The sequence below is a fragment of the Mobula birostris genome, chromosome 1, assembly GCF_030028105.1.
Source record: "Mobula birostris isolate sMobBir1 chromosome 1, sMobBir1.hap1, whole genome shotgun sequence".
NCBI classification, from domain to species: Eukaryota; Metazoa; Chordata; class Chondrichthyes; order Myliobatiformes; family Myliobatidae; genus Mobula; species Mobula birostris.
Window position 1 is genome coordinate 238,426,054 of NC_092370.1, and position 25,013 is coordinate 238,451,066.

The following is a 25,013-nucleotide window of genomic DNA, read 5'->3' on the forward strand; positions in this document are numbered from 1 at the left end:
GCATCTATGGAAAGGAATAAACAGTCTACATTTCAGGCCACAACTGGCAAGGAGGAAGAAGCCAGAGTAAGAAGGGGAGTGGAAGGAGGACAAGCTGGCAGCAGATAGGTGAAGTCAGGTGGGTGGGAATGAAGTTAAGAAGATAAAGGTAAAGTTAGAAAAAAATTATTAGCTGCCTTCTGTCACTTTCAAGCTCCAAGACATGCATTGAAACTGGAGGGTACTTTTGTCCTTCTGAACCTAGATCATTTGGTAAAGTCTGAAATATTTACTTCTAACACTGCCATATAACATTATGGAGGCTTGTTGGATTATTCCTGGGCTTTACTTCCTTGATAATCCTACTGTCATATGAACTTAGTTTAATTTGAATTGAAGCAAAAGATTTCCTGTGAAAAAAAGGCTAATGGAATCAAGAGATTATTTTGTTCAATGTGATTAAAAACAACTGCAACAAGATGATATATGTGTTATGATAAAATATAAAGTGATTGCGCCACAAGGAGGTCAGACAATGAACCTCTCTTATAAAGGCAAAGTTGAATTCCTGCAATATTGGATATGTTGAATGATAAATACTTGAACATGATTCAACATATTTGCAGTCCCTCAAATCTCTTTCTGCAGAAAACAGTTAAATTACTTTGCAATTCTGCTAGAAAAAATGATTTTTAAAAAAGTAAAGCAAATAAATTAAGGGCCAAACAAGATAACTAGCATTTGGTCAGTACCAAAACAGGTTGCTCAGCCACGTAGATTCAGTCAAGCGCAACAGAATTGGTTACATGTTTTGGTCTGGATTACTCAGCTGCTGAAAAGGTTCCAGATCAAAATACAGGAGCAAGTAAAATTTTGACCTCTAAAATTTAAGATGACGCCAGAGATCATTGGCGACTTTCTGCACGCTGCAAATGCTGTCATAGGAAAGCAGCATCCATCATCAGAGATTGCCACCACCCAGGTCATGATCTCTTCTCCCTGCTGCCATCAGGTCAGAAGTACAAAAGCCTCAGGACTCACACCACCAAGTTCAAGAACAGTTACTACCCCTCAGCCATCAGGCGCTTATACAAAAAGGATAACTACACTCAACTATTGAGATATTTCCACAACCAATGAGCTCACTTTAAGAACTCTTTATCTTGTTATTTCATGTTCTTATTATTTATTGCAATTTATTTATATTTGCATTTTGTGGTTGATGTCTTCTACACTCTACTTCATTTTTCACTGATCCTGTTATAGTTACTATTCTATGGAGTTGCTGAGTATGCCCACAGGAAAAAAAAGAATCTCAGGGTAACATATATGCACCCTGATAATAAAGTTTACTTTGAACTTTTTAAAATTAGTCTCTTGTCAGGTGAGTAGTTACAATGACCTCCATATGTTTCTAACCTAATCAATATATTATAGTGTTTCAGGCGTCAAAGATTTATGAAGTGCATAAGTAGCAAGTGTTTTGCATGATAAATTACTCATTTATTTTCATTCCTTTTAAGGTCTGAAAAAGAACCTCTATACCAGCTATACACACACTGTGGTACTCTTTTCAATGTCTCATCCAAATGCCAGAACAGCTATGCCAATCCTGTCCCCACTGATGTCTGCAACAGGCAGGGACGCACAGAGAGAGCGAGAGAGCGAGACACATACATACATACATACACACACACTCTTACTTACTTTCTTCAAGGCCATTTGCTTTTGCCCAGTACTGATCAAAAAATGAGATGCTTTGCCAGGTTCAACATCCACTAAATGGCACAGGTCCATTTTATGGGAAAACGGAATCCATTGTACTTCATTAAAAATTAGCACTGCATGAACTGTGCAAGTAATCCATCATCTTTCTTTTGTAACTTGCAGCATGGGCAACTGCTGGTCTTCCATACAACCTTGCCCAGGCCTGCGCCCTGGAAACCTTCCAAGGTGCAAATCGATGGTCTCACGAGACTAACGGTTGCCTATTTTCTTTTGTAAAACTTACAAGGAACAAGCACATTTAAGAAATTTTGAAATATGATTTCTAAGCTTTGACTGAACAGCATTTCAGATAAGTTTGTTTAGATTTTCTGTGTAAGTAAACCATTCAGCATGTGCTCTAGCATGATTTGAACAATGGTTAGTCCCACTCCACTATACTATTCAGGGAGTTGAGATCTATATTTGTAACAGAGCTAACTGCAGCCCAATAATGTGGCTTAACCTCAGCACAGAAAAGCATCCTGAAATTTGGGAAAAAAAACGTTTTATGCAGCAATAGAAATAGGTCATATCCACCCCAGCCTGTTTTGCCATTTAGTTAAACGCAATTCTATGCTCTCCTATATCCCCATGGTTACGCTAGCCCCTAACATTTAATATTAAGCTATAAACATGTTCATGCATCTAAAACTGAGCTCACTCAGCCAAGAGTGCCATCTTTTTAGAGTTAGCACCACTTTCAAATGCAACTCCAACTGGTGAAAAGATTATATTCATAATGCTGCTAACATTTTTTGGCAAGCTGTCCTTAATATATCTGCTTGGCTGGAAAAGTTAAACGTGAATATACACTCCATGTATCTGTGCACGTAACCTGTTAACCATTAAGTTGAGATGCAGAAAATGGAAGAAAATCAACAGCACCAAACTATAGAGAGAATAGTTGGTGGAAATGGGGAAACCTTTATATAATTGTTCTTATTAAATTTAGCTTTATTGCTGGAAATTTTAATCTGAACCCAACTTAAATTAAGATTATGATGCTTCCAGATTTTCTCTGCAATCTTATGACATGTAGCTAGAATAACTTCAAGTGGAAAAGAATTCTGTAGAAAGGTGGAATGGTTGAGTGTCACCTTTGCAGGGCAGAGGGTCGATAATCAAATTTCAAAGTAAAATTTATTATCAGTGCACATACATGTCACCACATTCAACCCTAAGATTATTTTTCTATGGGCATATTTAGCAAATCTATAGAACAGTAACTGCAAACAGGATCAAGGAATAACAAACTATGCAAATGCAAATATAAATAAATAGCAGTAAATAATCAGGGCATGAAATAACAAGATAAAGAGTTCTTAAAGTGAAACCATCAGTTATGGGAACACCAGAAATAGAATGAGTGTAGTCATCCCCTCTTGTTCAAGAGCCTGATTGTTGAGGGGTGGTAACTGTTCTTGAACCTGGCAGTGCGAGTCCTGAGGCACTTGTACTTTCTACCTGATGGCAGAAGCAAGAAAACAGCATGGACTGGGTGGTGAGGATCTTTGATGATGGCTGCTGCTTTTCTACGGCAATGTTTCATGTAGATGTGCTCAATGGCTGGGAGGGCTTTAGCTGTGATGTACTGACCCGAGTCCACCACCTTTTGAAGGATTTTCTGCCAAAGGCACTGGTGTTCCATAGGCTCAACTATGAGCATGATACATTTAACTTTCTCCACTGGGAAGAAAAAAAGAACGCTTGAAATGACAGAAGAATGTTGGTAAAGACAGCAAGGTAGTAATCGATTTTGACCAGGACAGTACAAAAACACATCTGCTCAATTTCAAATGATACCATGGGATGTTTCATGCTCACCACAGAGCAAAAGTATGTCAGGTCTCATCAGAAAGACACCTACTCCAGCAGTACAATGAATCTTCAGTAATATGCTTAAGTACCTGCATAATTTATACTGGTCAACAGCTGGAGCGGAATTCCAAACCAAATCTTACATTTAAAGAAAGCTGATTAAGATTATTACTCAGTCAGGAGTGCTATAAAAAGTCACATCCTCTCTTTGTCTTTGTTGGTAATTTGACAACTCTAACTAGATTTTCAAGAACAATTGTCAACATTTTGCGTTACTTTCAAAGATTGACAAATAAACTTAAGTAATTAACAGTGTTTAAATTTTATTGCGGTCAAGTGCTGGTTGTTGCACAAATTTTGACGAAAATGCCGTTGAGCAAACCCAGCCAGGATTCTCACCACAGCTAGAACATTTGAACAGCTTCTGAAGAGCCACACTGCTGCTAGCGTGAAGAATCTCCTATAGTCACTATGTTTAATTATGATGAGCAACAGTCAATTGAATGGGTTAGCAGTGAGCTGCACTCTTAGCACCAATGCGCCCCAAAAAAAATCACCCTGTTCAGGAAAAGGACGAAAAGAAAAACTAAAATCTTATTTTGAAGACAAAGCAGACCTTGCACTACAATGTCACAGATGAGTGATGGAGATCTTCAACTTCAACCAACCCTAACATTAAACAATTTAGGGGCAGTTCGGTGGCATAGCAGTTAGCACGCTTTACAGTGCCAGTGACAGGGGTTCAATTCCCAGCACTCCGTCAGGAGTTTGTACACGCTCCCTGTGACTGCATGGGGTTTTCTCCATGTGATCCTCTTTCCTTTCACATTCCAAAAGAAGTATGCTTGCTAGGTTAATTGGTCACATGAGTATAATTGGACAGCACAGGCTCATTAGGCTGGAAGGGCCTATTACCATGCCGTATCTCTAAAAAAAAACACTAAATAAAGAAATTGATCTATTAAATCAGTATGTGAGTATTCTTGGCTGGCTCTAATGACGTCGGCACATTTGGTTCCAATGCAGAAGACCAATCGTAACCTTTAATAAGTTTGTATTTTGAGATGTATACAACTCTTCAAATCATAGTAATAATTAACCTGAACAATTTCCTGGGAAATAAGACAGCTTACTATAAAGGATTTTAATATATTCAAGAACGGCATTCTTTCAGCTAATCACAATATTATACAATAACCAACACAGCTATTAGTTTATGGATAATTTAGAACTTAGAAGGCTGTACCTTTTAAATCTGCAGGCATATGCCAGATGAAAAAAGAGTTTTTGGATGGTAAAGACAAACAATTTATACAAAGAAATGCATTGCAGGCTGTTAACTGTTGTTTCACTCTCACTGATGCAGTGAGCTGTAAGTAGAATAATTTAACAGAAAATCCTGCAGCAATTCAAAAGCCCAAATTGCAGAATTGTACAAATTATTACAACTGAAATATAATACAAAAACTTTTAGATCACTGCCTTTACATACTAATAACAGATTCCTGCCTTTACATACTAATAACAGATTCCTTGGCACTAGCCAGCATCAGACACACCGAGGTTATACAGTACTCTGCAGGCATGATGGAAATAACTAGTGTCACTATGCAGAAGTGTCTGCAAGAATTTCAGCTTTAGGTTTCAGTGAAATTCTCTATATCCTTGGAAATGCAAATGACAGTCTACTGCTCCTTTGTGGCGTTTGCTTTAAGCTCAAAGCAAAATTCACTATACTGAACAGTGAATAGGGAAGAAGATTCCATCATTAAGAATAAATTAATTTCAAGGTTGCAATCAGGTTTCTGATGGGTTCTACAATAAAATAAAGAATGAAGATTGGTAACAAGGCCTGCTTACAATCATAGAAGACAGTCAATGAATTTAATTTGGATTTACTCTAATAGAGTTAGTTTTGCAAACATACTGTAACCAGTGTTCTCATTTTATATTCTGATTAAGACACTATAGCAGACACTATTTTCTTAAACTAAGGTATTTCAGCACAAAAAAAAACTTGATCCCTCTAAAGCAAGAACATGGAATGGATGGGAAAGAGGAGAGAAGAGGCAGGGAAACAGTTTTCAATTTCTTCTCAAAACTCAGCATAAACCACAGCAAGTCTTGCCCACCCCTAAAGCTACTTCAGATATGCAGTTATGCAGTTAAAGGCAGTGTCAAAAAATGATTATTTTTATACCATGGAAGGTACAATTGAAAATACAGTAACTTGAAAGAGTCTGCATTTAATAAACTTCATGTACACAACACTGCTATTTTATTTCTTTGGAATTTTGTACTTCAGAGGCTTTACTTTAATACTTCTGTGGAAGGGTGTTATGAAAATCCATTATAGCTTGCAACTACGCAGGTCCCATTAGGACTGATAATTCTGTGCCTCTGTGAATTTTTTTTAGATGTGCCTCTTGATTAAGTGCCAAATATACAGTATCTGTATTTAGCAAAAAAAACTCACCTTGCGTACTTTGTACCAAGTATTTATAATTAGCTTTTTGGAAAGAGGTGAAATTATTCCTACACATGAAGCCAATCATTCCTCAAGAGTATTGCAACTTTCATGGACTTAGCATGTCAAATTGAAAGATGCATGCTTACAATATGCAAAAATTTTTCAGGGAGATCTGTGTACACTGCACAAAATCCCTCTTGTGCTATAGTCTATAGTGTAATTTTTCACTTTAAAGTGCTGTAGTGGATTGCTCCAGTTTTTTTTTATTGCTTGAGGAGATCTTTGAGGACAGTGCCAGCACTGGAATCTGGTGACACTGGTAGAGGCGTGAAGGTGGGAAGGGCACTGGAGATTGGTTTCATGAGGAGATGCGAGGACCCAGTAGAACTGGAAACAGCTGAGGTAATGAGAGGCACAGCAGCAGATCGTGGAGCCAAGAAGGAACTGGACTCTGATTTTTTCACTGGATCTGCTCCAGTCGTGCCTGAAAATAAAATTTAATAGCATGATTTAATGAAATTATACATTGAGAAATGCTTCACAAAACGATTAATTTAGAACATTGAACAGTATAGCACAGAAATAGGCCATTTGGCCCACGACGTTATGTCGCACCAGCTAAAAAGCAAATCAAAAACACCCAAACACATCCATCTTATGTCAGTATCCCTCCACCTTCCTTACATCCACGTGCCCATCTAAACATCTCTGAAAAACCTCTAATGTATTTGCCTCTACCACCATATCAGGCAGCGCATTTCAGGCATCCACCACTCTTAAGTTAAAAATTTACTCCTCCCATCCCCTTTGAACCTACCCCCTTCGCACCTTCAATGTGTGCCCTCTGGTATTAGAAACATCAACCCTGGGAAACAGATATTCTCTGTCCACTCTATCTAAGCTTCTCATAATCGTGTAGGCATCTATCAGATTTCTGCTCAGCTTCCAATGCTCCAGAGAAAACAACCCAAGTTTATCCAGTCTCCTCTGATAGCACATGCTCTCTAAACCAGGCAGCATCCTGGTAAACCTCTTCTGCACTCTCTCCAAAGCCTCAGCATACTTCTTATAGTGGAGTGACCAGAACTGCATGCAATACTCCAGATGTGGCCTAACCAGAGTTTTATAAGGTTGCAACATAACCTTGACTTTTGAACTCAATGCCTCAACTAATAAAAGCAAGTATTCCATAAGCCTTCTTAACTGCCTTATTGACCTGTGTAGCCACTTTCAAAGAGTTATGAACTTGGATCCCAAGATCCCTCTGCTCAGCAATAGATAAAAATTTATATCTATTTTGTTAGAATATAGTGATTAGTGCCTATTTTCAATCCCTTCAAATAACTATGTGCAGTCTTAAAGCACGGACTGAAATATATCATAAGTCCAGTCAAAGCAACCAGCAGGCTGAGCAGGAAGGCTAAGTTATTATTAAAACTTTTCACTTTGGAATTAAGCAAAGTGGATCAGGAGCTTAGGAGGATTAATGGTGCCTAACGGCGGCTCCTCTGCTTGCACCTTCGAAACAGCTCTATTTTCATCTTTTAATATCTCTATTTTTCCCTTTCAGGGTTCTTTTGAAGACCCTGGCCTGGAGTTACACGCTGACTACGGTTCTTTGCGGGAATGGGACCCGCTCTCGGGGTTTCACAAATGGCCGTTATTTGGGACACCAAGGGCTCGGCTGAAGAGAGATTGAGCATAAGAGCCGGGAGGTAATGTTACAGCTAGATATTATAGGACCCTGATCAGGCCCCACATGGAGTACTGTGTCAGTTCTGGTCACCTCACTACAACAAGGATGTGGAAACTATAGAAAGGGTGCAGAGGAGATTTACAAGGATGTTGCCTGGACTGGGCAGCATGCCTTATGAGAATAAGTTGAGTGAACTTGGCCTTTTCTTCTTGGAGTGATGGAGGATAAGAGGTGAACTGATAGAGGCGTTAAAGATGATGAGAGGCATTGATTGTGTGGATAGTCACAGGTTTTTGCTCAGGGCTGAAATGGTTAACATGAGAGGGCACAGTTTTAAGGTGCTTGGAAGTAGGTACAGAGGAGATGTCAGGGGTATGATTTTTCTTTTCCAATCTTTTTATTATTATCTAAGATTTACAAGAGTACATCGAAGTAAACAACATTTACAATGTCTCAAGAAAAAAAAACATTATTATAAAGATTGAAAAAAATTTTGGTGATGAAAGAGAGAAAAAAAACCCTACTAGCAAGAAAAAGTGAGGAAAAAACCCATTAGGTGTTTAACCCCGGAGCCATGTGTCATACAAAAGCTTCTAAAGATAAACATCAAACCGCCAGAAAAAAAAAGCAGTGCGTGGAATGGGCTGCCGGCGACAGTGCTGGAGGCGGATACGATAGGGTCTTTTAACAGACCCCTGGGCAGGTATATGGAGCTTAGAAAAATAGAGGGCTATGGGTAACCCTAGGTAATTTCTAAAGTAAGTACATGTTCGGCACAGCTTTGTGGGCCGAAGGGCCTGTATTGTGCTGTAGGTTTTCTATGTTTCTAAGAGTTCAGCTTGCCTTTGGAGGGCTGAGATCTTGTGGCTCGGGAGATGGGCGGATCGAAGGTCAGTGTCCGGGCAGGAGACTGGTATGTCATGGGAGATGGAAGATCTAAGGCTGTGTGCCTGGAGACCCAAGACTTTTGGGGTCAGAGCTTGAAAAAAGTGACGCAAGGGCCTTTTAACATCATAAATCAGCCAGTTGTTTGTAATGTCTCCCCTCTCGCTATGAAACGGAGACACCTCTTTCTCCCTTATTAGGGAGAGAGAGAGAGCCTGTGGTATGTCAAATACCCGAGTGAACAAGTATTCTTTGGAGTGCTGCAAGTCAGTATCTTTGTTGTTGCTTTGCTCACGCTGAGTGTTCGGTGGCGGGTGCTGATGCTTTTTTGTGTCAGTGGGGGGAGGGGGGATCGTTGCTTGCTGCCGCTTACGCAAGGAGGGAGAGGAGTTGGAGGAGGGACTTTGGGGTTCTAAGGTTTAACTGTCATTTATTCTTTGGGGGCTCTCCTCTGTTTTCGGGGATGATTGCGAAGAAAAAGCATTTCAGGATGATTGCGAAGGATGTATATTGTATACATTTATCTGACATTAAATGTACCTTTGAAACCTTTGAAAGCATTTAAAGGCTTTGGTTCCAATTAGTTTATTTCATTCAAAAGATGAAGTCAGGCAAACTTACACAAGAGACTAGATATACTGGAATCTGGAGAAATGCACAAAATGTTGGAGGAACTCAGCATCCGTGAAGGGAAATGGACATTGACTTCTTTCACTGAGTTCCTCCTGTGCTTTGTGTGTTGTTGAAAATACTAATTCTCTATGCATCATATACTTTATAGTCAGTGTGTTAGGAGCAAGAGAGTAGCTAGGGAAAGACTAGGTGGACAAAAAGACAAAGGAGGAATTTTCTTGAAACCAGAAGTGAGCAAAAATCTTAGGAAAAACTATACATCCATATTCATCAAGAAGGAGGACATGGTGCGATCAGGGTGGGTGTCTAGAACTTCAATTAACTCCTTCTGCACTATTACTTTGGAAACACCCTCTTCCATGGTGAAAACATTTGCAAAGTACCACAAGTAATTCTGCCCTCAGTAGGCATTTGTAAGTTCCCATTTATATCCTTCATACGTCTCCCTCCTCTATGCGTTATCCCAAACGTAAGAAATTCTTCAGATGCTGAAGGCCTGAGCAACACACACACACACACACACACACACGAGGCTGAGGGAATTCAGCAGGTGGGGCAGTATCTATGGAGGGAAATGAACAGTCAATGTTTGAAGCGAAGACCCTTCATGAAGATATGCATTTCAGGTTTTGCTTCCACCACCCTCCCCCCACCAAGCCTTTGTAATTACTCAGTCTCTCTTCATGCAATTTGTTATCCCAGGACACAATGTGGTGTATCGGTGCTAAACTAACTCACAAGGTCAGTATTCTTCATTTGGCAAAGACTAACCCATACACTGAACTCCTAATGATGCCCTGCTTATTTCTTCCTTCTGTCCTTTTGTATTCCAAGCCTCCAGCAATAAAGGCCAATACCTGAACTGCACATCCCTCAATTCCATTAATATCTAAAAAATCTATCGGCCTTCTTTGAGAGAATACTAAGTGCTTGAGCCTCCACATCCCTGATGTAAATAATAGCAAAGAATCAACACTCCTGGACAAAGAGAATTCCTCCTAGTCTAGAACAGCTGAGCATTTGTGCTGTGATCCCAGGACCCTAACATCCTCCTCTTTTCTAGTGAACAACCCCGCTAACAGAAACCTTTCATTCTTGTAAACTAGCTTTGCCTTTTCTCTGCTGCCTCTGGATCCTTAAACCATTCACTATAATTAGTGCAAGTTGAATAAAGCTTCAATTAACTGTTCGATTCTATCCTTGCATAACTGAACCCAAATGTTTGTTTCAAACAAACTCTTTTTATGGTAAAATGTAAAAGATATACATCGAGTAAATTATAAACGTACCGGCTGTGTGACCAGGAAGGCTGCTGGCTTGCTGGTTGGCTGCAGGTGTGGGCCCAAGCGGATGTATATCGTAAATTGGAAGCTTTGGTGGAGGAGGAGAAGGACGAGATTCTACTTCCAGGAACTTAACAAACATTTCTGAGAAAGACTGCAAGGTAAAAGGTGCTTGGTGTAAGAATTCATTCCATCAATACCAAAATCACAAATAATTCACATCATATTGATTTGCACTGGGTGGCATGTTGGAGATTCATCTCTACCAAAGGAGATGTAAGGTACTCCTCCCTCCGCTAGCCTGCAGGTCACCCTTGGACAAGCTAAAGCGTCTGCTTAACCCCTGATCAGGGCAATGAGAAGCCGTGGGAGCAGGGGGTGGATGGTCATATGAGCGGCTGGGGCGTATCACAAGTCCCAGTTCTGCGCTATTGATGCCAGGCAGACAATTCTGAAAAGTATTGATAATGTCTGGTGTCACCTGTCTTGTAAAACACTGCCCAGTAGGAGGCAATGGCAAACCACTTCTGTAGAGAACAATCATGGTCATGGAAAGATCTGTTTGCACATATCAAAATTAGCAACACTTAGAGGAGATAAATAAGAAAGCCAATAATTTTAGAACAGAGGGAAACCAGTTGGTTGCTATACCTGTATGTAAAATTCAGAGCAATCTAGTCAAATTTAACTTCTATTCACCTGCAAAATGCTGGAGGACCTCAGCAGGCCAGGCAGCATCCTGGCCTGCTGAGTTCCTCCAGCATTTTGTGTGTGTTGCTTGTATAACCCTCAGGCTCTGCCAGCACTTGTTCCGAGGCCCCCATCCACAGTCCAAGTCCCGTCATCTCCAGTCATAACCCAAACATTGCTGCCACAGAGAAACCATTACATTAGCAGTGAAACATTACAGAGAGGCCATTACATTAGCAGTGAAACCTTACAGCGTGTTACACTTGGATTTCCAGCATCTGCAGATCTTCTCTCATTTCTATTCACCTGTTCTGCCTAGCGTATTACTAATTACAAGTCTTGCCTTAAACCACAGGGTTGACTCAGAGCTGCACGAAATAGTCAACAGATTTCAGAAGTATTTTAAGGATGGTGAAAAATCTCAGGACATGATGGTACTGGGGAAGAAACAGAATAAGTAAGAATTTTTAAAAAAAACTGTAACTAGGACATGCTGCCTTTGTCATGCTCCCTTGAATTTATTCCAATAATTCTTACACATCTCTGTAACCAAACAAAAAAAAATTTAAGCCCATTCTGGTTAACTAGACTACTAAACCACTCACCTAACTACAATTATAACATTGTGGCATGTTATGCTGGTGCCGGAATGTGTGGGCAGCGCCCAGCACATTTTTAGCTACTTGTTGTTAATGCAGATGATGCATTCATTGTATACTTTGATGTACCTACATGTGATTAATAAATCTGAGCCTGAATCCCTGGAGCTGTATTTATTCTTACCCTACAGCAAAAAACTAACTGCTAAAGGAACTCAACGGATCAGACAGAATCTGTGGAGACACAGGGATGGTTAAAGTTTCAGTCTGAGACTCTGCATCAGAGCTGCAGTGGTAGGGGGTTGGAAATAACTTGCAGGAGAATGAGAGGAATTCATTAAAACTTTTAAAATCCTGACAAGGTGTAGGAAAGATATTTCTGATCGTGGCGTAGTCTAGAGTATAGGGTCACAGTGTAAGGATAATGGGTAGCTCATTTAGCACTGAGATGAGGTGAAATTTCTTCACCCAAATTGCGATGAACTGTACCACAGATGGCAAATGAGGCCAAATCATCAAAGAGTAAGACATCGCTCTAGAGCAGGGGTTCCCAGCCTTGTTTATGCCATGGAGCCTTACCGTTAATCGAGAGGTCCATGGGCCCCAGGTTGGGAACCCCTGTAATAAAGGCTAAAGAGATCATGGGATAAGTGAAGAAAGTAGAAGAGGGTACTGAATTTGGTGATCAGCCATGATTGCGCCTGCTCTGCCATTTAAGGGCAAAAGGATAAATGGGCCACTCTTGTCATTAATTATCACATTTCCATCCATAAACCAATGTGTAATACCAGAAAATATAAAACTTAAACATCAATTGCATGTTATACATAACCTTGATACACAAGGACATATTTTCCTCAGAAATATTGCTGCTCTGTTTTTAATACTGTATGGATCTGATCTATGAGATAACCATCCTATTACAATCACAAGAGAATGCAGGTGCTGGAATCGGAGCAGCACACAAACTGCTGGAAGAACTCAGTGGTTCAAGTAGCACCTGTAGAGGGAAATGGACAGTCAACTTTACTGAAGTCCAGATGAAGGGTCTAAACCCAAAATGTCGATCGTCCATTTCCCTCCGCACACTCAGTTCCTCCAAAATTTTATGTGTTGTACCTTATTGTGGTAAGTCTCAATTTTCATTCATTTACTATACCCCAAAATATCTGTTGTTCATGCATTTTTAAAACAAAACATGTGGAAATTTATGAACAAAGAAGAACTTACACTGTTGAAGACTGTCTGCTGGTTTGGCCTCTGCGGGGTATTTGGTACACTTTGGGTTCCACTAGATCTGCCACCAAGCCAGCTAGTGACCCATCCAGTAACACCACGAAATTCACTATTCAAGAGCTAGTAAAACAACATATTTAAAATGTAATGTGTGTTTATAGTATTATGACAACCAAGCAATAGAATACAACCTTTTTCTCAGTTTAATGCAAAGGCTCATCGTTCCATTACTGTATCTGTCTTGAGAAGTTCAGGAACTGGCTCCTGATCCTTGACCAAACTGACACACATTTCAGCTCCACAAAATGTTAGCTCTTACATACATTCAACTTGCAGTGTGTTTATAGTGTTTCTTACGGTAACTTTAATACCTAAAAAAAATGGACTAAATTATGTTCCAAGCTCATAAGACATAGTAGCAGAATTAGTAGCAGATGCTAATCTGTACTCCGCACAATGACAATAAAGTTGAATCCAATCTAATCTAATTTAGCAGAATTAGGCCATTCAGCCCATCAAGTCAGCTCCACCATTTGATCATAACTGATTTATATTCCTCCTCAACCCGTTTTCCCCTTTCAAAATAAAGTAGCAAATTCCAGCATTCTGTCACATATACCTGGCTTAGGAATATTACATTTGAAGAAAGAGAAAAGTAAAATATAAAGCTCTATTGAAACTTGCTTCATAAAGAAACTCATGGATAAGGGTGTGTGAAAATCATAACTTTTGTAGAAGATCTTCCTACAATTCTTTTGGGTTTAAGAGTTCTAAGATTTAGGCCAGAAAATAAATAAGTTAAAATATTTCAAAATCAGGATGGTATGTGCCTTGTGGGGTAAGGTGACAAGAAAATATACACTGTACACACCAACATCCTTGCCCTTCTATGGCTCATGGATATGGGAAGATTTTGGGATGTCTGGTGGTTAAGTCTGAGGCTGGGTATATCTGAGATGAGTGACTCACCACTTGACATTCCATATCCAAATTCATGAGACATTTCCATATCTACAAGACTTACCAAATATCTGATAGAATGCTCTCTAGTTTCTCATGTGAATGCAGTTCAAGGAGGTCCGCACCACCCAGGATAAAATGGGCTGTTGATTGCTATCCTGTTTGATAGGATGGATTCAGTGTACCATGCTAGATCTCTGAATCTATACCATTTAAACAATGGTTGGGTCACGCAACATCTTCACTGTAAAGAATGTCATGCTGTGGATGATCCTTCAAATGCTTTTACAGGCAAGATGGACAAATAAGTCTGAGGTCAAGTTGGTTTATCCCTTATGTTACTTTGCTTCCTTCATGCCACTCAAGACTTGCTAGGTCAATTAGTGGCAGTACTGTCAAGCTACTTTTATCGAACGCCAAAGTCCTTCAACCACAGTACTGTCCTTGATAGTGCGTCGTCTAATAACTATTTAAGATTATAGTAACACTCCTACAAGATGACCACAACTTTGCCAAGTTTGGAGGCTGCGTGCCTCAATGACCCAGAAAGCTATGTTGGCTGGAGTCAGGGTTTTATGCTTTGGCTCTTGATAGGGTCACGCATGCCAAACAAGTCAAAGGGTAGAGGACAGACTAAGAGTGGTCCATTGGTCCTCCAGGTTCAGGGCTAACAACCCTGACTGGTAAAACAAAACTGTTTCAGTAATAGTGATAAAGAACAATTCTCATCTGAGTGTGATGGTATTCCTAAGTTTCCACCCGGGACTTGCATGACTGACACCAAGAGGAAGCTACTGACAAAATGAAGGAATCTGTGAACACCACCTGAGATGGAGAACCTTCATTGCTGCCCTAAATGCCAATGGTGTAACACAGTAAGTTAACATGGTAACACTGATCCATCTACTGAGGGAGAACAGGATGTGGTAATATGTATGTTTGACTTGATGCTGTGACATCTTATGGGGTCAAGGAAATCATGTGATGAACTACTTGAGCTACCTGTCCGGGTTGTCAAGATCTTGGGTTCTGTACACCATTGCAATGGTGGGTTTATACTGCCAGTGGGGCAGGACCTATCCAGAGCTTGCGATGGAAGAGTCCGGTACGTTGTCTCTAAGGTATGATGTTGACAGGACAACCCCCCTTTAGACACCATTCCCTTTTATATTTGTGAAGAGGTCTCTGCAAGGTCAACTGGAAGCAGGGTGATTTTAGCATTTCCAAGTTTGATACATAGATCAATGCTGAGTGTACCATTCTATGTATCCGCTGCTCTGTTTTAATGAAGTGGTTGTGATATAAATGCCAGACCATTTCAGAGAGCAGTTACGAGTCAAACACATTGCTGTGGTTGGTCATACCTGGTAGAAATAGCATTTTCCCTCCGTTGAAAGACACCGGTGAACCAGATGGGCTTTTAAGACAGGCATTTTCTTTTAAATTCCAGACTATGAACTAAATTAAAACATAGTAAGGATTTCCATGATTTTATCCCATTCATGCAGCAATGATAACCATTTCCAAATCAGAATCGCATGCAACTTGAAGGAGTATCATTCTAGTATGCCTGCCCTCTTTGTCTGATGTAGGGGTGCAAGAAAAAGAAATGTCGTTGGATGAAAGACACTACAAATACAATGCAAGGAAGTGAATGGTCAGGATTGTGCGATTTGACCTTGCAGCTCTGAATTGTTAGTCCAGCAATTTACCAATTACCCTACAGCCATATCCATATGATTCACCAACTACACTGGATGACTTAATCATACCTGACTAATCTCTTCTTTCTTCAGCCCCAGCACACTTCCCATCATCCGCATTGCTTCATTGCGCTTGTTTTTTGGAGTATGGAAATAACTCACAAACAAATTTCTCATCAAAACCCTTGGAAGTAAAGAGAAAATGGTTAATGAACACACAAAAAAAAGGCAGATCTGCATTTCAATTAAGTGGCATTCTAACTAGCAATGATTTTGCTTTAAGTGCATAATACAATCATAATTTTTTCCTCAAAAGAAACTTTTACGACACTGAAATCAACCGTTGATATTAAGGAAAATATTTAAGTTTTCTCAAAGGTAATCTAGTTGATTTCTACAGCAGAATGGCAACTTGAATGCACAGGAACTGAAGAAGCTGCAGAAAGTAATGGGATCTGCCCATACATGACAGGTATCCTTCCCACCATCGGAAATATCTACAGAAGGCATTGCTTCAAGCAGGCACCATCTACCAAAGATCCTTACTGTCCAGGCCATGCCATTTTCTTGCAGCCACCATCATGCAGGAAGTAAAGAAGCCTCCAACACCTGGTCCAACGACAGCTACTTCTCTTCAATCATTTGTTATTGAATTAACCTTCACAACCCTATCACTTTAACATAGCATCCCAATAAATATTTGCACTAAAGTGGACTTTGTTTTTTGTTCTGTAGTAACTGTGCTTTCTTGAGTATAATTACATTTAATTTATGTTTTTCTTATGAATGCTGCTTATATGTGCCTGTGATGCTGCTGCAAGTAAGTTTTTCATTGCATCTGTGCTTCATATACTTATGCAAATGATATAAACTTGATCTGATATTTTTTTAAAATATAACGTGTTCAGAGTGTGATCTGGGACAACTACATATATGGAATCAACTTGCATGTAGATAAGAGAGACTTCTGTGCAATTTGAACATCTTTGTAACTTTCCATAATTGTAAATGTTAAATATACCTTGATATAGACATGACAACATTTTACAACATCAATGAGCAGCAGCAGATATGTCTTAGCAGGAGCCTGGATTCACAGGTAGTGAATTAGACAATGAAGAATGCTGCTACAAGCAGAATCACAAAGTAGTAAATCAGGATTTTCAGGAAAACAGAAAACGGTTTTTGTTGAATCATTGTTTTATTTTAAATTAACTTATGGGATGTGGATGCTGCTAGAAAAGCTAACACGGATTGCCCAATATATCTTCCAGTGAGCAAATGATGGTGAACCGTTACTTTGAATTTTCAAATCCAATCCAGACTGTCCTGGGTAATGAATAGGTTCCATTTTAACATCCATCCATTGGTAAATTTTGTTCGTACATTGGAAAATAACAAAAATCTCTTGATTTGTAATTGAACCTCCGCAGCATTGCAATGAATAGCACTGAAAACACTCAAGACTGTTATGAAATAATAATTACTAAAAGTGGAGAGAGAGGAAACTAATTCTGCAATGCATAGGATATGTATGTACCTACTTCAGACTTCTGAATTTGATAATACTATGCAGGCTCATTTGTACAAGGAGTGTTCATAAGTCACCTGCAGACAGCCTGTAGTGAACAATCACTCACAGTGATGGCTACAGCCTTTGACCCAGAGGTTAAGAGTGATATTCATCTCACATCAGGATGGTGTGATTTGGAGAAGGACTTGCATTTGATAGTCTCCCTATCCAGCTATTCTTGTTCTTCAAGATATTGATGATTATGGCCAATTATTGCCCAAAATCATCCAGTAGTGTTCTTTATCAATGCTACTCCTCTGGATTCCAGTAAATACATTAAAATCAGACACCAAGTATTAATTTTAATACAAAAAGAATTCATGCATTACTGATATAAAATTGGGTATTGATACATACTTGTCAATTTTTCCTTCATTGTTGTTGACCAGGTTTAATAATTTTCTCTGCGCATCGTCCAACATATCATTTTGAGACTCAACTGTAAAAGAAATAGATGATTCATGGAATAGCCAAAAGTAGCCTGAACAGACAAAGTGGTCGGGCAGAAAAATCTTATTACACCGAACTTGCTTCAGGAAAATGCTCAATTTCAGCCAAGTAGAATCAGAAGATTAAATTCAGACAGCCCTATTACTCGAGATGATGCTACCAAATCAGCCTAAATATGTTCATAAGTGGATAGGAAAGGGAAAGACTCAGGTAGAGAAGTTTTCCACTTTGATTCTGTGTTACAACATTATCTGGCGGCATATAAAAATAACTATGCATAGGCAACTCGCAGAACACATTACATGTTCCCTCGAACTACAGTGATGATTGAATCAGCTGTAAGAGTTGTCTTCAGAGAAGTTCATATACAGCAGTATTCATTGAAGGATCAGAAGTGGAAAGAGTGAGCATTTCAAGTTCCCGGGTGTCAACGTCTCTGAGGACCTAACCTGGGACCAACATATCAAAGCTGTTGTGAAGAAGGCATGACAGCAGCTACATTTCATCTGGAGATTTGGTACGTTATCAAAGGCACTCGCAAATTTCTACAGATGTACCAACTGGCATCACTGTCTGGTATGGGAGGGGGGCACTGCACAAGATCAAAATAAACCCAGTCAGCTCTCTCATGGGCACTAGCCTCCCCAGCAGCCAGGACATCTTCAAAGAGTGATGTCTCAAAAAGGCAGCATCCATCATTAAGGACCCCATCACCCAAGCATGCCACCTTCTCAGTGTTACCATCAGAAAGGAAGTACAGAAGACTGACGGCACGCATTCAATGATTCAGGAACAGCTTCTTCCCCTCTGCCATCCGATTTCTGAATGGACATTGAACCCATGAAACAGTACCCCTCTACTTTTTCTTTTCTCTTTTTGCACTAATTTAACTTAAAATACATACCAAATATATAATATTTTATATATATTAAAATATAAATACACATGCTTACTGTAATTTGCAGTTTTTATTATGTATTGTAATGTACTGTTGCTGCATAACAACAAATTTCATGACATAGCCCGGTGATATTGTTACTGACAGTATTACTGTGCTGGGTATAGGTGTGAGCCTTCCCAGCTCTCTGCTGCTTTGCTGGGGACCTGGTTCAGGGGCTCAGACCTCTGTGTCAACAAGATGATCTCATTGCTGCATAGTTGATGTGGAATGAATGCAATGGCTTTGAGTGCTTATGGTAGGTGAACTGGGAAAGGAAAGTGGATGTTCTGCACTGAGATTCAGGGCTCAAGAGTACATCCTATCCCACATAGTACAATGTGTGATGGTGTGACTGGAGACTAATTGTATCTGCTCCATGGGTTGACAGAATACTTTGATCTTAATATCGCTCATCACCTCCTGTGAATGTGATGACAGCTGAGCTTGTTACCAATGAGAAATCACTGGGCTGCGAAGAACTGTGCAGACAAACAAAGACAAGGGATATTGTAGCTTCCAATACTGAAAGCCATGCCAGTCTCCAGCAATTTCTGCATTTGTTGTTCTGGTCAGGGTGCAGCCCTACACATCGTGCTCTAACACCCACCAGTCCTCAAAGGCAACCTCTGCATATTGCGTCAGTGGCTTCATCAGAACCACCAAAAGGCATAGTTTCAGTCTGGACTCCCAGAAGAACCCGAATAGAAGCTTTCGTTTAAAGTTCAGGAGCACTACTGATTCTAGGACAAAGGACAATATACGGAATCAGCACCCTGAGAATACACAGAGTACCAGTGTAAAAAGAAACGCTGAGGCATTTTGTACAAGTTTTTACACTAATTCTCATTTCATCTGATGGCAACAGATTTAGTTTACTAAACTTTCTTTAGATATCAAATGATTACAACCTGGAGTCATTATGTTCTATTTTCAGAGCACCTTTCACCCTTCCAGAAAACTAGTGGTTATATAATTACAAGTTCTTTAAAATGTCTGTGTTAAGTTTTACCATAACAGAAAGAGAAGCTAAAATCTGGAAGGTATAAATTCTTATAAGGGAAAAATATGCATTAAGTTATATGCAAAACAAGTATTGCAGTTGGGAAGAAAACTTTGTAAAAAGATTGAATTAGAAGCTATTTCTATTTCACAGCAACAACAGTAATCAGTTAGGAATCCTAAAACCATCTCAGTTAAGATTAGCTGCCTGTTAAATACCACAACGAAATAAGACTTCAAGACACATCTTTGGCAAAGAATTCCCCACCCAGATCACTCATGGAATAAAAATGTTTTCTCTCAAGTCACTATTCGTTTTTTAGCTAATCACCTTCATTCGACATTCATCAGTTCTTGACCCATCCATTAATGGGAACAGCTTCTTTCCTGCTGAATAGTGCAAAACTTTCATGGTTTTAAATACCTTACCTCTAGCAGATCTTCTAACAATATTGTGTTTCAATTTTCTGTAGCCTATCTGCCAAAAACAGAGCCCTTTTTCTTTTAGTAAACTTTTCTGCATCCTCTCCAAAATCTCTGCATATTCCCAAATCTGGATGCAAATACTCTGGTTATGAAATAAAAATAATTAGCCCTCGCATCCAACAAGCACATCTTTACTTTCCTCTTCTCTTCTGTTGTCCGCTGGGATCGCTCCCTTTGTGATTCCCTTGTCCATTCATCCCTTCCCACTAATCTCCCTCCTGGTACATATTCCTGCAAGCAACAGAAATGCTATACCAGCCCATCCATCTCCTCCCTCGCCTCCATTCAGGGCCCCAAACAGACCTTCCAGGAGAGGCAACAGTTCATCTGTGAATCTGTTGGGGTCACCTATTGTACCAAGTATTCTCAAAGCAGCCTTCTTTACATTGTTGAGGCCCGAAATAGATTGGAGAACTGCTCTGCTGAGCACCTCCACTCCATCTGCTAAATGTGGAAATTCCCAGTGGTCAACCATTTTACTTCTTATTTCCATTCCCGTTCTGACATATCAGTCCACAGCTTCCTCTTCTGTTACGATGAGGCCACTCTCAGGGTGGATAGCAACACCTCATTTCATCCAGGTCACCTCCAACCAGATAGCATGAATATCAATTTTTCCTTCCGGTAATTTTGTTTACTTTTATTTTCCCTCCCTTTTTTCTTCTATAATCACTCAGACCTCTTATCTCAACTCCTCACCTGCCTCTCACCCCCCCACCCTGTGCCCCTCCTTCTGCCCCTTCTCCCATGGTCCACTCTCCTCTATCGGATTCCTTCTTCTCCAGCCCTTTACCTTTCCCATTCATCTGGCTTCATTTATCACTTTCTAAGCTTGCCTTACTTTCCCTATCCTCACCTTTTTATTCTGACATCTCCCGCATCCTTTCCAGCCCAAAACATCGACTGTCTATTCATTTTCATAGTTCCTCCAGCTTTTTGTCTGTTGCTCACGAGAAACAAATGTTGGATGTCATTTGGCATTGGTGCCTTCTCCCCCATTCAATAATTGATCTTCAACATTGTTGATCTTCAACATCCCTGCGCTAACCCCATATCCTTCAATTCCCCAAATATTTTAAAACCTATTAATTTCCACCTTGAGAGCCTCCACAGATTCACCACTGAGTAAAAAAAAATACCTCTCATCTCTATTCTGAATATCCAACTCTTTATTTTGAGAATGTGACTTCCTAGTATTGGAAGCCAAAGGCAGGGAAAATTAATTCTACGTCTACACTATAAAATCTTATTAAGAAACCTGTAAACTTCAATAAGACCACCTCTCACTCTTCTAAACATGAGTGCATAGGCCTAATCTAATTAACATCTCCTCACTTCTCACAACAAAACCACCATCTCGATAATCTATCCCTGATGAAGCATTGCTGCATTCTTGTGCACAAAGTTCCAAATGTGGTCTCACCAGGGCTCCATAAAACTGGAACAAGATGTCTCAACTCTTGTACTCAAATCCTCTGCAATAAAGGGCTAGACACCATTTGCTTTCAGAACCACTTGTCAAACATGTATTCATCAATTCAGGCAGAAAAACTCCTATGCCCCAGTGAACACCAACACCTTGCAGTCTTTCAATATCTTGCTTTAGTATTTTTACTGTCAAAATGAATGACCTCAGAATTTTCCATTTTCTGGTCCATATACTATGTACTTCATCAGTTATGGAGCCTGTCTACGTCCTGCAAAGCCTTCTGAATCCTTTTCACAGCTCCCATTGCCACTTAGCTTGTGTTATCAGAAATCATGGAACACTTTCCACTTGATAGCCTCCAATAAACCAGTGATCAAGATTGTGTATGGCTGGGGACACAACAATGATACCTACAACATCAATTGGTCATTATCTCTCAATCTGAAAATGACCATCAATGTCTTCTGATTTCTCTCCATCAAGAAAACTCAGCTCAAGCCAGATTACCATCCTAAATGTTGAAGTCACAAGCGACTGCAGAGACTAGGATCTTACGCAATAAACAATCTATTTTGCATTACTTATTTAATATATTATTACATATATTTATTGCAATTTACAGTTTATTATGTATTTCTGCCTCAAAACAAATTTCACAACATGTTAGTGATATTAAACCAGATTCTGATTCTCTGGAAGACAAATCCAGCACATCAACTGGTTTCCCCTCATCTACTCTGCTAATTACAACCTCTAAAGCTCTAACAACCTCAAACACCTGTCATAATAACATGATGAGTCTGAGTCTGCCCGAACCCACTTTTATTTTCCAAGAGTCCTGTTAGCAATTCCTTGTTACAGATTTCCTGCTTTTTTCCCCTACTACTCATGTTGGGCTAGTTGGTCCATTGTTATTCTTTTTCTCTCTGTCCCTCCTTTCATGAACAGTGGAGTTACATCTGTTACCTTCAAATTTGTGGGAACCATTCTAGCATCAATGGAAATTTATAAGATCACAATTAATGCATTGAATGTCGCAGTAGACGACAATGCAAACATACAAAACCCCAGAATGGTGAGGATTTATCACCATTCAGATCAATTCCTCCATCAAATGCTCCACATTTATTAACCCTTTCATTCCTGAGATCATTCTTGTATACTTCCTTTGGTCCCTCTCCAATGTCAGCACATCTTTTCTTAGATATGGGGCCCAAAACAGCTTACATCAAATGAGGCCTGACTAATGCCTTATAAAGTCTCAGCATTACATCCTTGCTTTTATTTGAAATGAATGCTGTTTTCCCTGTTGACTTTAAGATGGTGCCAACGAACAATGCACCCAACAGCGACGTCCTGCAGACAGACCATGAAACTCCTCCATTTACTATTACTACTTCTACTTCTTCCAAATATGATTCTACAACTGAACTGCCTGCCATTGGAACCCGTGACTTAAATTTTGATTGTGTGTTTTTGGACCAAATGAGCGATCTGGATGAGGGAGTTTGGAAGGGGGTGTGGGGCCTGGAGACCAGGAAGCCTGGGATGCGAGCCCAAGATCAGCTCCATTGCTTCTCTCCGACTGAGCCGTTGAGCAAGATTGAAGTCGATGAGGTCGACAGCGGAGGAGGATAAGCGGGTGTTCAGCGCCATCTGCCCGCAAATGATCAGTCTTCCTCTCCCACCCACCAGCAGCTGTCGGAGGAAATTGCAGGATTCTTGGGATCCACATTGCAAGGATTGATTGGAACATTTTGGAGTACCTTAAGGCTCATGCTGCACGTGTTATTCTTTTTTTGCTGTTTTTGAGCAGTTTGATCAATGTGGACTGGGGCACACTGGTGAAGAACAATCCTGTGGCCTGCAGTGGGCCAGCGACACAGCACTGAATTGAACTAAACTGAACACCACTGGACTCCCGGTTTGGTGTTTGACATTCCCCACTCACTTTTTGCCATTTGCGCAATTTGTTCTTTTTTCGCGCATTGGGTGTTCGGTGTTTTCTTGATGTTTCTTGGTTTTGTGGCTGCCTGCGGGAGGACAAATCTCAGCTGCATTCAGTATACATATTTTGATAATAAATGTACTTTGAATCTTTGTGTAGGTAAGTGCTGCCACGGGACAGGCGCAGTAGCGATCAGCACAATAGCTATACAGCACCAGCAATCACTGATCAAGGTTCGACCCCAGCCACTGTTTGTAACGTGTTTATACGTTCTGTTGTAACTGCGTGGGTTTACTCTGGATGCACCGGTTTCCTCCCACATTCCAAAGACGTGGAATGGTTAGGCTTAGCAAGCTGTCGGTATGCTACATTTGCACTGAAATCATGGTGACACTTGCAGGCTGCCCCAGCACAATCTTCACCGATTTGACTTGACGCAAATGATGCACTTCACTGTACTTTTGATGTACGTGCTAATCTCATATCTCATTCTTGGAGGGAGGTGGAGTTGATGGGAACGTGGAAAGAATAGGTGACAGGGACAATTAGCAGAGAATGGGATTATTCTGTGAGCCAGCATGGACTCGAATGGCCAAAATAGCCTCCCTCAATGCTGCAGATAGAACTTGTTACGGCAACGGTTATATGAGAAAGTTGTCAAATTAGCATTTAAAAAGCCATGACGCAAATTTAAAAGCCTCACCCTGCCCTTCAAGTTCCTCCAGTGTCTCATGTGGGGTTGTTTAAAAATTTATCCAAATAACCAGCAACTCTGAAGGTGCAGTTGCTCCTCAATCTGGCAACCTGCATTATTTCCCCGCAAAATTCTGGAGTGGGAGCCACACACAAGCTTTTGACTAAGCAGCAAGCGGGCTAACAATGTAGACAAGGGGAACAGCTAATTGACTGATCTACAAGATTCAGTAACGTTAAAAATACATGATGGCGGAGAGGTCCAGATGGAGTGTTTTCCACAAGAAACTAGGGAGAAAACAGGAAAGCACTCACTTGCACAATACCCAAAACATACATGCCAGTCCAAAAGGGATGAGGAAGGTAGTGCTGTTATTTTTTGTGCAGTTTAGTTGAATAGTCTTTTTTTTTTAAGTTTACTATGAACCAAGGATATATACTGAACTAAACCTTATTAAACCTGTACTAATAACGTCATTTCAAGCTTCAAATACACCTTGAGATTTTTTTAAATTCTCTGTCTACCCGCCTAACTCCCTCAACATTTTTCTAGCTTGTGCAGCAATGAATATTTTACCACTGAATAACCAAAGTCATTCCTTGGCTTATGATTTGAAGTAGAAAGAATGAAGCAAGCTGCCCAACAATCTTGATTGACAACCCACGGCTTCAATGCATGAAAAAACTGCATTTTAGCAATGAATGGGCATTTTATGATATAACTTAAATGCTCAATCAATCAAGAAAATGAACAAATACCTTCAGTTCATTTGATA

At 40.0% G+C, this 25,013-nt stretch overlaps 1 protein-coding gene across 3 annotated transcripts in view; it reads right to left on the reverse strand.

Annotated features, from left to right (window-relative positions):
* Window positions 1-1,175: 1,175 nt before the first annotated feature.
* trip11 (thyroid hormone receptor interactor 11) overlaps window positions 1,176-25,013 on the reverse strand; it is a 134,207-nt gene continuing 110,369 nt past the window's right edge. For all 3 annotated transcript variants that reach the window (XM_072274222.1, XM_072274213.1, XM_072274206.1), the window contains 5 exons: window positions 17,650-17,731; window positions 15,789-15,903; window positions 13,051-13,176; window positions 10,538-10,685; window positions 1,176-6,518 (listed from right to left, as the gene is read on the reverse strand). In XM_072274222.1, coding sequence (XP_072130323.1) covers window positions 6,298-6,518; window positions 10,538-10,685; window positions 13,051-13,176; window positions 15,789-15,903; window positions 17,650-17,731 — 692 coding nt within the window. In that variant the 3' untranslated portion in view covers window positions 1,176-6,297. The remainder of the gene's footprint in view (window positions 6,519-10,537; window positions 10,686-13,050; window positions 13,177-15,788; window positions 15,904-17,649; window positions 17,732-25,013) is intronic.